The sequence below is a fragment of the Bombyx mori genome, chromosome 20 (assembly GCF_030269925.1).
Source record: "Bombyx mori chromosome 20, ASM3026992v2".
NCBI classification, from domain to species: domain Eukaryota; kingdom Metazoa; phylum Arthropoda; class Insecta; order Lepidoptera; family Bombycidae; genus Bombyx; species Bombyx mori.
Window position 1 is genome coordinate 5,987,026 of NC_085126.1, and position 13,689 is coordinate 6,000,714.

At 36.9% G+C, this 13,689-nt stretch overlaps 1 protein-coding gene across 1 annotated transcript in view; it reads right to left on the minus strand.

Annotated features, from left to right (window-relative positions):
• Nucleotides 1-13,197, minus strand: part of LOC110385458 (disintegrin and metalloproteinase domain-containing protein 10) — a 19,298-nt gene extending 6,101 nt beyond the window's left edge. Inside the window, exons 1-9 of the mRNA XM_021348882.3 lie at nt 12,909-13,197; nt 12,093-12,287; nt 11,437-11,546; nt 10,019-10,256; nt 9,076-9,271; nt 3,806-3,966; nt 2,734-2,931; nt 1,252-1,360; nt 187-298 (exon numbers count right to left, since the gene is read on the minus strand). Of these exons, the coding sequence (XP_021204557.1) occupies nt 187-298; nt 1,252-1,360; nt 2,734-2,931; nt 3,806-3,966; nt 9,076-9,271; nt 10,019-10,256; nt 11,437-11,546; nt 12,093-12,287; nt 12,909-13,080 (1,491 nt within the window). The 5' untranslated portion in view covers nt 13,081-13,197. The remainder of the gene's footprint in view (nt 1-186; nt 299-1,251; nt 1,361-2,733; nt 2,932-3,805; nt 3,967-9,075; nt 9,272-10,018; nt 10,257-11,436; nt 11,547-12,092; nt 12,288-12,908) is intronic.
• Nucleotides 13,198-13,689: the final 492 nt, after the last annotated feature.

The following is a 13,689-nucleotide window of genomic DNA, read 5'->3' on the forward strand; positions in this document are numbered from 1 at the left end:
AATCGTGAACATTTGTTGGGTACGTATTTCATTAGAAAAATTGGTACCCGCCTGGGATACGAACACCGGCGCATCGCTCAACACGAGTGCACCGGACGGATATACCTTTTTGATTTGTATTTACGCTAGTTTATTTTGAAACGTCATTAGCATAGCATATCATAAGACGTATTAAGTCATACTAACAATCCCACTAGCAGTTAGGTCTGCGTATTCACATTTCGGTGTGCAACACAAACCCTGCGACGGATGACATGATGCAGTGGGCGCTACAGAACACCCTTCCTTGTGTAGAACACTAAGGAATATCATTTATTATTTTATACTACTATACTACTACTACTGGTGGTAGGACCTCTTGTGAGTCCGCGCGGGTACGTACCACCGCCCTGCCTATTTCTGCCGTGAAGCAGTAATGTGTTTCGGTTTGAAGGATAGGGTAGCCGTTGTAACTATACTGAGATCTTAGAACTTATATCTCAAGGTGGGTGGCGCATTTACGTTGTAGATGTCTATGGGCTCCAGTAACCACTTAACACCAGGTGAGCTGTGAGCTGGTCAACACATCTAAGCAACAACAAAAAAAAAAAAAACTACTGGTGGTAGGGAATTTTGTGAGCCCTCACATGTACGGCAATGCTTCACGACAGAAACAGGCAGGGCGATGCTAGTCACCCGTTCATATTTTCCCAGAGGTAAGCATATATTAACCATATTTTTTCTATAATTTCAATCAGAAATATTAAGACGCGTGAAAAAAGTCTTTAAATTAAAAGATAATTTAATCGTTATTAATTTTAAATATTCGTTCTGAAAAGATTTTTAACGTAAGTTTTGCTGAACATTCATAAAAAAAATCATTTGCTAAACATATTTGGTTCGTTCCCTTCGTTTATATTTCGTGGTGTCGCAAAATAAAAATCGATTCCCATTCTACGTAATAACTGCATACGTCAGCACGGAAATTTGATCCTTCTTCTTTGTCTCCACCTTAACCCACGAGGTGGGGTCGGAACACCGAATTCTTCTATTCCATTCTCTTCTATCAGCCGTCATCTCAACACCCACTCCTCTCTCTCTCTCTGTCTGCCTCTCTCTCTTTCTCTTTCTCTCTCTGTCTCTCTCTCTCTCTCTGTCAGTCTCTCTCTCTCTCTCCCTCTCTCTCATATCTCACGGAAATCTGATCCGTCAAAATAACATCGGATGTCCGTCAAACTAATACACAGAATTTAAAGAACTAAAACAACAGACCCTTCATTGTATACTAGAGCGGCTCCTGCCCTTGACGTGCAGCACGGGTCTTTTAGACTACACCGAGACGGTAGACCGCAGTCGCAAGCTTCTCCATCCTCGACTATGCCTGATAGAACATTAAAACCCTATAAGGTTTTTATTTAATCTACTAGCTGACCTGGCAGACTTCCTAGTGCCTCAATCAATAAATAAAAGACCTTCTGAGGCTGTTTTAAGTTTATTTTATACAAAAACTTTTGTATAAAATAAACTTAAATGAAACAAAAGGAACCCGTCCGACAGGGGACACATCAAAGGAAAAACAAAAATGCTATTTTTATTTAATTCCGAGCATTTTTATATTTATCTACCTTTTAAACCTTCTCCGGACTTCTACAAATAATTCAAGACCAAAATTAGCCAAATCGGTCCAGCCGCTCTCGAGTTTTAGAGAGACTAACGAACAGCAATTCATTTTATTATTATTATTTATTATTTTTATATATATACTAGCTGTACCCGTCCGCTTCGCTGGGCATTTAAAATTAACATTATTATTTGTCACCTCCACAAAGATTCTCATCATTAACGCCCCCGTAACTGGTGTAGGGATTCCAACACTCATACAAATATTAGCCTATCCATTAAGTACAGGTATTTTCTACATGCATACCAAGTTTCAAGTCAATCGGATGCATGGTTCAGTAGTTATAACGGAACATCCGTAAAAACCACTGTAGATTTATATATTAGTAGGTATAGATAGATATTGCAGGGGGCGTACGATCTCACGACTCAAGTAACTACTAGAGTCCATAGACATCACGACTTGTGAGCCGTCACTAACCGTGAGAAACATGTCCGTTCCGTGGTTCAAATCGAAACACGTTACTGTTTAGCAGTTTTTCTGATCGGGCAATTGAACCGAACGGGGTGTTCGCGTCTAGGGGGCGTGCTGGTTATGTGGGACTTGATAGCCTGTAGATCTTTTTGGTACCTTTTTTGATATCTTTTAGGTGATGCGCGAGGTATGTGGTACTCGGCGGCCAAAGCTCTTATATGCCCACCCTCTAATTGACTCATCTGCACTCACGTCCGACGCCCAATTCACACTCTGGCAAAGTAGGGGGAATTTCGCAGTCAACAACCCAAGAACAGTTGTACCTTAGTGCGGGCTCACATTACGACCACCAGCTTTAGACATATTTATGCATTTTGTCGGTTTCTTGAAAGGGATTGCTTCGAGACAAGACCTATAGTATTTTGCGTTATGTCCGTTAACGATGTAAGTAGTCGGTCTACAATAAGCTTCGAATATCCCGCCAAATTTGTCCTCACATGATTCATGATGGATTCCACGTTATGTACTGTTATATCGGTACAAGTGAAGCTATCTGTTGTCAAATTGCAATGTCCGCCATCTCAGCCGTACAGGGAAGTCACTGCCTACCGCTAAGTACTCTCCGCAAGCCTCGTTTGAAGAAGGACACGCTCACTTACCATTACCACAAAACGGCCTATCTTCCTCTACCAAGCAATAACTCATTCCACTTAAAGTAGACGCTATGAGTCGTTTACTGCAGAGGGAGAATTCAAAGTTTCTTCCGTCGTCACCGGCCGTCGACTGCGAGCCCATGAGGTAACCGCGGCATTCCGGATTCGGGAAGTTGTCGTCGTGATGTGCGCCGAAACTATGGCCTGGACGTTGAAAGCGAATTACTTCAATTGACTAATACCACATGAGAGGCCATTTGCCAACGCAAAACAACTACACGCCTTATTGTCATAAAAACAAAAAACAAATTCAGCATCACATAATATAAATCAACATACTTCTTCACTAATGTCAATAGAAAATAATAATTACTTATTAAACTAGGTATAAACAATTATCGTTTTAAAAGTTTTATCGAAGCCGCATTCTATGGCGAAAAAAGCTCCGCACACGAAACCCCTGATCGTACAAGATGTGTTTTTATTGTTTGTATTACATTGCGTGCAATGCAAACATTGGCTTATTTGATAAGCAGTATAATAAACGGAGATTAAAGCCTTCCCGTCAATTTTATTAACAAGGAGGGAAAGCATATTGGCATTACACAAGCGAGAGAGTGGTGGTAGGACCTATTGTGAGTCCGCGCGGGTAGGTACCACCACCCTGCATATTTCTGCCGTGAAGCAGTAATGCGTTTCGGTTTGAAGAGTAAGGCAGCCGTTAGACAACGACTATTAAAATATGCAAGAATAATAAATTAAAAACTTATTTAACACAATTCAAGAGATGTAATCAAAAGTATTTTTTTAAAATGTATATGCAGTTTTCTGATGGTAATCCATATTAGAGGCCACATTCTATCGGTCTACGGCTTGCAATAACCCATTAACAGCAGATGAGCCGAGAACTTATTCATCTAAGTATGACACCAATCAAAATATATATAGCAGCGGTGGTTTCTTCGACATGGTGGTTCTTGTGGTGATTCTTACGATTTGTTAAATCTTCATTTGACTTGATTGTTAGTGCCAGTTTTATAAAAACCCTCTAATACTCTCTGTGCACGTCATCCCTCACCCATCTCATGAGCCAGCGTCAAAGCTACAATTCGTTCAGGAATGCGTCCAGACTCTTCGGTGCAGTGGGATATAGCGAGCGTGTTGAAGGACCGACCGTACGCGCGTCTATCGCATAGACCCCCTGCGGCACCGCCCATGCCACCCCCGAGCGATGTGAAGCTACAAGATAAATTATATTTGTATTATTCGTATTATCGTTCGTATTATATATATATTACTTATTGCTCTCGGAAAGCGTCTAATGCAAGGGTTATTGGATCTGATGAATCCGTAAGGACGTGTCTAGGGCGACGACGGTGACTGACTACTGCGTCATCAGGATTCGGAGAGTAGTCAGCGGCGGCAACGATAGGGCGATTACCATGACGTCATATAAACATAAAAATATTGTAAATGTGTAATAGTGTAGTGTTTGTAATATATGTCGGAGAAGCCACAATTATTAACACCATCGTACAGACATCATAGGGGCGAATAGGGTGATCGAGCTAAGAGAAATATTGAGTACACCAATCACGTTTGTTGTCTTAGAACAATTTAGAAATCTTCTCTTGACGTTAGCAAACAAAAACGAATGACAGCTCTTAGGACGGAGGCACCGCTCTTCAAGAAGGTTGGTTGGTAAGTGTGATGGCATAGATTCAAATTCAATTCAAAATCATTTATTTCAACTTAGATGTCAGTATGACACACTTGTTGAATGTCAAAATACAAATAACAATGTTAACTCTACCACCGGTTCCAAAAAAAGCCACAGTCCTGAGAAGAACCGGCGAAACAAACTCAGCGGGCTTTTTTTTTTTGTTTTTTCTCAAATATTTTCTTTTTTTTTAAATAAATAGAAATATTCACAATAAAAGAAAAAACAAGTAAAAAAAATACAATTAAAAATAATAATAATAATAATAATGAAAAATGAAAAGGCCAGGAGCGAGCGCCTCATTCCCACGTAGTGCCATCTAGTAAATAATCCTTAACTTTATAATATGCCTTGTTGCACAAACGTTCCTTAACAGTTTTCTTAAATCTATGAACAGGTAGTAGTTGAACGTTTAGTGGGATCTTGTTGAAAAGCTGTACACCCAGCCCCCTAAAAGAGTTGCATATTTTCTTAATTCGAGCCGCCGGCAACGCAAGCCTATGTTTGTTCCTAGTGTTCACATTGTGCAAATCGCAGACTCTGGGGAATTCTTCAATGTTTTTACGCACGTACAATAAATTTTCAAAAATGTATTGGGACGCTAAAGTTAGAATTTTGATTTCCTTAAACTTGTCCCTCAAGGATTCCCTCGGGTGCATATTATAAATAGCACGAATAGCCCTCTTCTGCAGGATGAAAATCGTTTCGACATCGGCAGCATTGCCCCATAGCAAAATGCCATAGGACATAACACTATGAAAATAACTAAAATAAACCAGGCGTGCCGTATCTTCATTAATATACATTCGTATTTTTTTTACCGCAAACGCTGCAGAACTAAGCCTACTCGCTAACTTGCATATGTGAGGACCCCACTGCAGCTTGGAATTTTTTTTATTCTTTATTTTTATTTTATTTTTATTTTATTAGGAAGACAAACAGTGAACTTAAACTATATAAACTCTAAACTTACAACTAAACACCATTTAAATGTCTCCGCATTTAAATAACTATAAACGATTGTGGCGTCGCATCGCCTAGAATTAAATAATTAACGTAAAACGTAAAACAAAAACAAAAATAAAACAGTTTGAGAAAAGAAAAAAAAAAAAAAAACAGAAAAACGTAGTAAATAGAAAATAATTAATTAAATATTTGCATTCAACCATCGACTGACTAATGTTCTCCTAATACTCTTAGTAGAAGTATTGAAAATGTCCAGTTCAGGGAAGTCAGCTAGAGCATTGAAACTGCTAGCAGCTCTTATAAAGAATGCATTACGTCTGTAATTTGTACCACCACGAGGTACTCCGAGACGAGATGATTGACGGCTCTCGCGCATTATGGGTCTCGGGGGCACCCTTAAACATAACAACGATAGAAGATAAGACGAGTTGGAATGGAATGTAATGGAATCAACTGTTATACCAAGAAAAACTGTCGAATCCACAAGCTCCAGTGTCTCTCCACTTACAGTAATATTAGTGTCAACTTGTCTAACATTAGGTGTGGTAAATTTTATACATTTTGTTTTTTTGTTATTTAATAACAGATTATTAACACTAAACCAATGTACCACGCGCGAGATAGCATCATTCACATCGTCATAATCTTCCAAATGTCGTTTAATTTTAAACAATAATGATGTATCATCAGCGAATAATACGACCTCGTGACGGGTTTCAATAAACTTAGGTAAATCATTGATATATACAAGAAATAGGAAGGGACCCAATATGGAACCCTGAGGAACACCCATATTAAGTAAGACACCGGAAGATCTGGTTCCTTTAACGTCTACTTTTTGGATTCTTCCGGATAAATAAGATTTAATAAGTTCTAATGAAACGCCCCTAATACCATAATGGTGTAATTTCCTCAACAATGTATTATGCTCAACACAATCAAAAGCTTTAGATAAGTCGCAGAAAACCCCAAGGGCATTATGCGACTCTTCCAAAGCCTGAAAAATATTTTTAATGAGATCTACACCTGCATCAATAGTTGACCGACCTCTAGTGAATCCATATTGTTTGTTATGAAGCAGGTTATTGGAATTGAAGTGGTTCAAAAGTTGTTCCAGAATAATTTTTTCAAAAATTTTACTCAATGTAGGTAGTACTGAAATGGGCCTAAAGTTAGAGGGGTCAAAAGTACTACCAGATTTAAATAAAGGTATTATTTTACTATATTTCATTAGATCAGGAAACACACCACCATCAATACAGTCATTAAATATTGTAGCAAGGTAAGGTGCAATTATATCAATAATGGATTTTATAACATTAATTGAAATTCCCCATAAATCACCAGTTTTCTTAATATTAATGAGCTTGAAAGTATCAATTATGTCCTTTATATCAATATTTGTGAACTTAAAGTTAACACTGCATTTATCAACATGATTTTGCAGTAATGATTCGGCGACGGTAGGAGATGAAATTAAAGATTTTGTGGTAGAAGCTGGGATATCAGCAAAGTAGTGCTCAAAGGCACTGGCCACTTCTTGATGAGAAGTTATTATTCGATTATTGATTTTTAAAGTTAATTCAGCATTGCTGTTTCTGACATTCCCAGTCTCCCTATTAATGATATTCCAAGTCATTTTAATTTTGTCAGGTGCATTTTTTATAAGATTGCCTAAGTGCAATGACTTGGCCAATGTACAGACTTTTTTAAACAGCTTGGAATATTTAGAGACATATTCATGAAATGACTTATTATGATTATATGATTTTTCATGATAGAGATCGTATAATCTCTGCCTACTTTTGTGAATTCCAACAGTCGCCCATTCATTGAATGATCTTTTATTATGTAAGATCAGAGTTTTAGAAGTAAAGATGGCACTAAATTCAGAATTAATAACATTAAATAAATCCATGTAATGAACATTAGGATCTTCACTATAACAAACATTCGGAATTTTTGCCAAAACTTTACCTCTAAGCTTCTCCAAACGTCTAATATTAATAGGAACAAACGGTAGCTTTCTTGTACTATTAACATCTGAAACAGATTTAATTTTAAAAGATAAGAATTGTCCACTGTGGTCTGAACTTAAATGATTAATAATGCATTTATGTAAAGGTTTTACATTTGTGAAAATATTATCTATACAGGTTGCCGATGTGCTAGTTATTCTTGTGGGCTCTGAAAATAGATTGCTAAGGTTATATGATTTTAACAATGTTCTGAGTCTAATAGTGGCATTTGTATTTTCTAATAAATTTATATTAAAATCACCACAAATAAAAACATGTTTATTAGAAACAGAAAGCTTTAATAAAACACGTTCCATTATATTTTCAAAAAAATCATATAACGAATTCGGGGGCCTGTACACACTTACAACAATGAATCGCTCAAGCTCTACACATGCCATTTCAATAATCCGTTCCACAGAGAGGCTCACAATGTCTCTACGTTCCTTACATTTATAATCTTTATTAACAATGATCAGTGAGCCACCTCGTATAGCATTCTCTCTGCAGAAGGAACTTACAACCTGGTGATTTTTAAAATTACAATTTAATTCATATTTTTTAAGCCAATGTTCAGTAACACATAGAACATTGACTTTATTATAATCTAGGAACAAATCAATTTCAAGTTCTTTACCCATCAAACCTTGTAAGTTCTGATGCACCAGGTTGATCACAGTTGTTTTCAAAGAAATATTATTTGTTGATGGGCTGTGTCCAAATAAATCATATTTACTGCAAGAGGTAAACTCTGTTGTCTTAGTAATTAATTTAAATTACTTGGAACGTATTCCAAATTAATAGATGTCATATTTTTTTTCTGCTCAAAAGAAGCAGTAGGTTGATTAGCCAAATTCATGGCTAGATAAATGTGTAAAAAATAATGTAGCGAGTTTGCTACTTGTCTAAAATTGTAGCTACCTACCTAAATAGAATTTGTTAGGTTTTGTCATAATAATACATTTATTCTTTATCATGCAATTAATGTCAATAGTATAAAATATATTTTCTGATTGTGTCATGACATAATAATTATTAACATAATATTATATTAACATATAATTATACACTTAATATATTGTGATGGCGTCTACGCGCCTCCATCGGCTAGGCTCTGTCGTAGCACGAAGTTAGCCGAGTTTGACGATACCGCAATCGTGCTGCAATCTCTCGGGAATCGCGCTGCGTTTCGTTTAGCTACCGTCTCCGACATATATATATATTAATTACTAGCTGACCCAGCAGACATCGTAGTGCCTCAAACGATAAATAAAATACCTAAACTCTTGTATAAAAGAAACTTAAAACAAACAAAAGGAATCCGTCCGACGGGGGACACATCAAAGGAAAAACAAAATTGTTATTTTTATTTCATTTCGAGCATTTTCATATTTATCTACCTTTTAAACTTTCTCTGGACTCCCACAAGTAATTCAAGACCAAAATTAGTCAAATCGGTCCAGCCGCTCTCGAGTTTTAGCGAGACTAACGAACAGCAATTCATTTTATTATAAAGATAAGATAAGATAAAAGTGTTATTTAAAAGATAAGATCAGTGTTTTAAAATCGCCCCTCACTTCCTGAACCCAGTTCCCTCAAATATAACCGTCTAACACTTACCGTTTCTATTATCAGAAGCTTTACCTCAATCCAAGTGTTTTGTTCTGGAACGTGTACCCCGAGAAGGCGACACCAAGGCACACTTCGGACAGCCGGCGTAGTCGCGCGAATCGCGTCAGATATGCGCGACCGTCCACCGCTGGTCCGGTCCTCAGATCACCGAACACGCGCATGTTTGTCTCGTTCGAAGTCAGCACTAAGATGTACTTAACCGAAAAACCTGAAGCAAACATTAAATACTTTTACTGGTGGTAGGACCTGGAGTCCGCGCGGGTGGGTACCACCGTCCTGCCTATTTCTGCGGTGAAGCCGTGATGCGTTTCGGTTTGAAGGGTGCGGCAGCCGTTGTAACTATACTTGAGTCCTTAGACCTTATATCTCAAGGTGGGTGGCGCATTTACGTCATAAATGTCTATGGGCTCCAGTAACCACTTAACACCAGGTGGGCTCGTCCACCCATCGAGCAATAAAAAATAAATAAATAAAAGTGTTCTCGATTTGAAGGGTGGGATAGCCATTCTCTCTCCTTTAATCGTGTTGTTTTCGTCTGAGGGTAGTGACTTCTATCCGTGACTTTCGTCATCACGATGTAATGCCATCCTGTCTTGATCTACTCAAAGGGTATCTCTGCTGGGGTCTAGGGTCGAATCAAATTCTTCCATTTGCATCGATCTTGGGCATTCTGTTCTACCCCCTCCCACATGCCCAAGATGAATACCATCACTACATAATATAAAACAAAGTCGCTTTCTCTGTCCCTATATGCCTATGTATGCTTAAATCTTTAAAACTACGCAACGGATTTTGATGCGGTTTTTTAATAGATAGAGTGATTGAAGAGGAAGGTTTATATGTATAATAACATCCATTAAATAGTGGAGAAATCAATAATAAATTACAGTTTCCGAAGCGAAGCGAGGGCGGGTCGCTAGCTTAAAATATTTTATTAGAATTTTTTCTGTCGCACCTATATTATCAGGCATTCCGTCTTCATCAAAATCAGCATTTCTGAATATAAGATCGGCCTGAGCTATGGCGTGCATCATTTTCATCACGGCATGCCGAAGACTTGAGTTCGCGTCCTTTTCAAAATACTCTATATCGGCTAATAGCAATAAATCGCAGATTCTGGCAGTAGCGATGCCAGGAGAACGCTTGTGCTCCTCTATTTTAAATGGAAAATACGGAAAGAGATTCATGTCCATCTGGAAAAAAAGGAAAGTTAAGTTACGCCTTGGTCGTCCACGAAGACTGGAAGACATTCGAAACGGAAAAACTGAAAATAATAAAAGGGAAAATATACAGTAAAAGTAGCACTAATACTTTCGAACCGGTCATAATAAGCAAACAATACGTATGAAACTCTCCGAAAAAAAAAAAAAAAACTTATTTTGCGCATTCTCCGCAGATTACAAACTGAAGATTTGTACTTAAAACTTTAAAATTAAATTACAAAAATAAAATAATATAATTATTTTAATTATTATGTGATAATGATAATATTTCAAAAATATTCATAACTAGCTGACCCAGCAGACTTCGTAGTGCCTCAATCGATAAATAAAAGACAAACTTTTGTATAAAATAAACTTAAAACAAACAAAAGGAATCCGTCCGACGGGGGACACATCAAAGGAAAAACAAAATTATTATTTTTATTTAATTCCGAGCATTTTCATATTTATCTACCTTTTAAACCTTCCCTGGACTTCCACAAATAAATCAAGACCAAAATTAGCCAAATCGGTCCAGCCGTTCTCGAGTTTTAGCGAGACTAACGAACAGCAATTCATTTTTATATATAGAGATATATTCATCGACAGTCGCTTGTCGTATATAAATCTTTCCAAATGCCTTTAAACTCAAATTTATTGCTTTCGTCCATTTTCAACACCTAAATATTTATTTGCATATGAGTCGTCTATTATCAAAGGTGGCAATCTGTGCATTTGGACAAAAAAATGTTATTGATATCAATACAGATTGATTTGAATATAATCGTCTCCTTCAAAGAATACGGTTCAAAACCTGTCTAAGATGTCGTTCAGAAGAGTTTTGTGACTGCCAATGGAATACAAAGTCAATAATTCGTTTTTCTGATTTACCAATAATTGTCCAAAAGTCACATTGCCGGCTTTGTTAATGGTCGACTCATATAACCTTAAACGGTTCAGAAAATTCAGCCTAACAATAAACTGTCTGAGTGTCTTCTGAGTTGTCAAATCCATTTAAGAAAAAATTAACATAAGAAAAACAATGATATTGCTTTAAAAAAAAAATTTTTTTTTTCAAAACTTTTTACACATCATTTTCTTTCAAACTTCCTCTTTTTCGTTCCTAAACAACTAGAAAACTACGGAGTATAAATATTCACCTGTTCATCACCTGTGAGTAACGTCGGATCCTGGGGGCTGGCATACTGTCGTTCTCAAACGCACCAAACGCTTTAGAAACGTCATCTGCGCCATATGGATCAGCGTGGAGGGTCTTATTACCTAAAGTTTATTTATTTATTTACAAAGACAACAAACAACCAAATGGACTAATTACTGACACTGACCATTAAGTGGGTCGTATGCTCGTCCTCCCTACAAAGGCAATAAAAAAACTTTGGTTTTTTTTTTATTGCTTAGATGGGTGGACGAGCTCACAGCACACCTGGTGTTAAGTGGTTACTGGAGCCCATAGATATCTATAACATAAATGCACCACCCACCTTGAGATATAAGTTCTAAGGTCTCAAGTATAGTTACAACGGCTGCCTCACCCTTCAAACCGAAACGCATTACTGCTTCACGGCAGAAATAGGCAGGGTGGCGGTACCCACCCGCGCGGACTCACAAGAGGTCCTACCACCAGTAATTACGCAAATTATAATTTTGCGGGTTTGTTTTTTATTACACGATGTTAATCCTTGACCGTGGAAGGCAATCGTAAACATTTGTTAAGTACGTATTTCATTAGAAAAATTGGTTGTATTGGTTGAAAACAAAATAATCACACATTTTAATTCAAATTACTATGAACAGAACCATCCATACCCAAATGAAGGACTCCATAGAACTCGTGGTCCTCACCGACGTATCCCTCGGCAGAACCCGTGGCCGGATCCTCGATGGGAAAACCATAAGCCATGCTGAAGTTATTAAGTGGAAATGCTCTGATAATATTCTTGTCTTCTGGAATGTCGGGATCGAGAAGCACTGCAGCATTTTCATTTGTCAAGATGAAAGAATCTGAAAATTTATTAAATTATTCATTCGTCAATTCGCACCATTATTTCGTTTATATAATACGATTTAGTTATCTGTAGGCTATTATTACAGGCAATTAAAGCCACGATCTGTGGAAATCAAACACATTTGAAAATACATTTTAAGATAAATAGATTTGAGAGAGCTGTTTGTGAGTGCGCCCTGGTAGGCAGTACTTCCATTCTGTCTTATTAAAGCGCTCATGGTCCAATTAGATATTCAATCAACTCATTTAAAATAGATATACCACAGCGTGCATGATGCCCACAATAAGTCGAAGCCAAAATCAAAGTTCTATGGGAAAATAATGACAGTAAAAAAATATTCTTAATCCGAGCTTTTCTAAAATTCACTTTCTTTGTCCACTGCAATGAAAGAAGGATCTTGTCGAATTCATTATTGGTGGTAGTATATACGGAAGTGAGGACAGTTTTGCGGTACTGACAAAACACAAAATAAATTATGTATATCTATTGTTCATATCCAATTAATGTTCCGGAATAAAATTATGATTTCTATAAACCTTAAAATCACAATTGCTATTTTTTTCCTCGCTAATTCGCTTTTAATTAAACACTTCTACTATTAGTAACAAAAATAGACCTATAGCTCCATTCTTCAAGCATAAGAAGTGACTTTCGTTTACAAATTTTCCTAATATCAACATGTGACCATACGCGCTGCAGATTTGTTGCCCAATTTCATATTGATCTAATAAATCCATGCATAGCACTTCTGAAATGAAAAACCACTGAAGGAAACTATTTGTTATCATGACGAACGGTATTATAAATGATTTTTTTTATCTATGAACAACAGCGAAGTATTTAATAATACGAAATTTAATGAAGACGCTTTAATAATTTTGAGTGATATTTGTTATTAGACGTCTGTCATCTTCTTGAAAGAATTTACGACTTTGACGATTTCAGCGTGAGAAATATTCTTTCTATATCGAAAGAGGTTTGAGAAACAGGCGAATCTTTAACCATTGCCATGTGATTGTCAAGTACAAGTAAACCTAGTAGCTAGTGTATGTGTTAAGCTGAGTGGTGGAATCCACACTGTGATGTCCAAAGACTTTTGTAGCCATTTAATGCCAAGTGAGCCGTCAGCTCGTCAACACGTCTATAAATAAACAAAAGAAAACCTTCAAAATAAACTGGCAGTTCTCACTGAACGTGAAGTATGAGGAAGAACAGTAATGTTATAATATTATCTATATATATAAAAATGAATTGCTGTTCGTTAGTCTCGCTAAAACTCGAGAACGGCTGGATCGATTTGGCTAATTTTGGTCTTGAATTATTTGTGGAAGTCCAGAGAAGGTTTAAAAGGTAAATAAATATAAAAATGCTCGGAATTAAATAAAAATAACAATTTT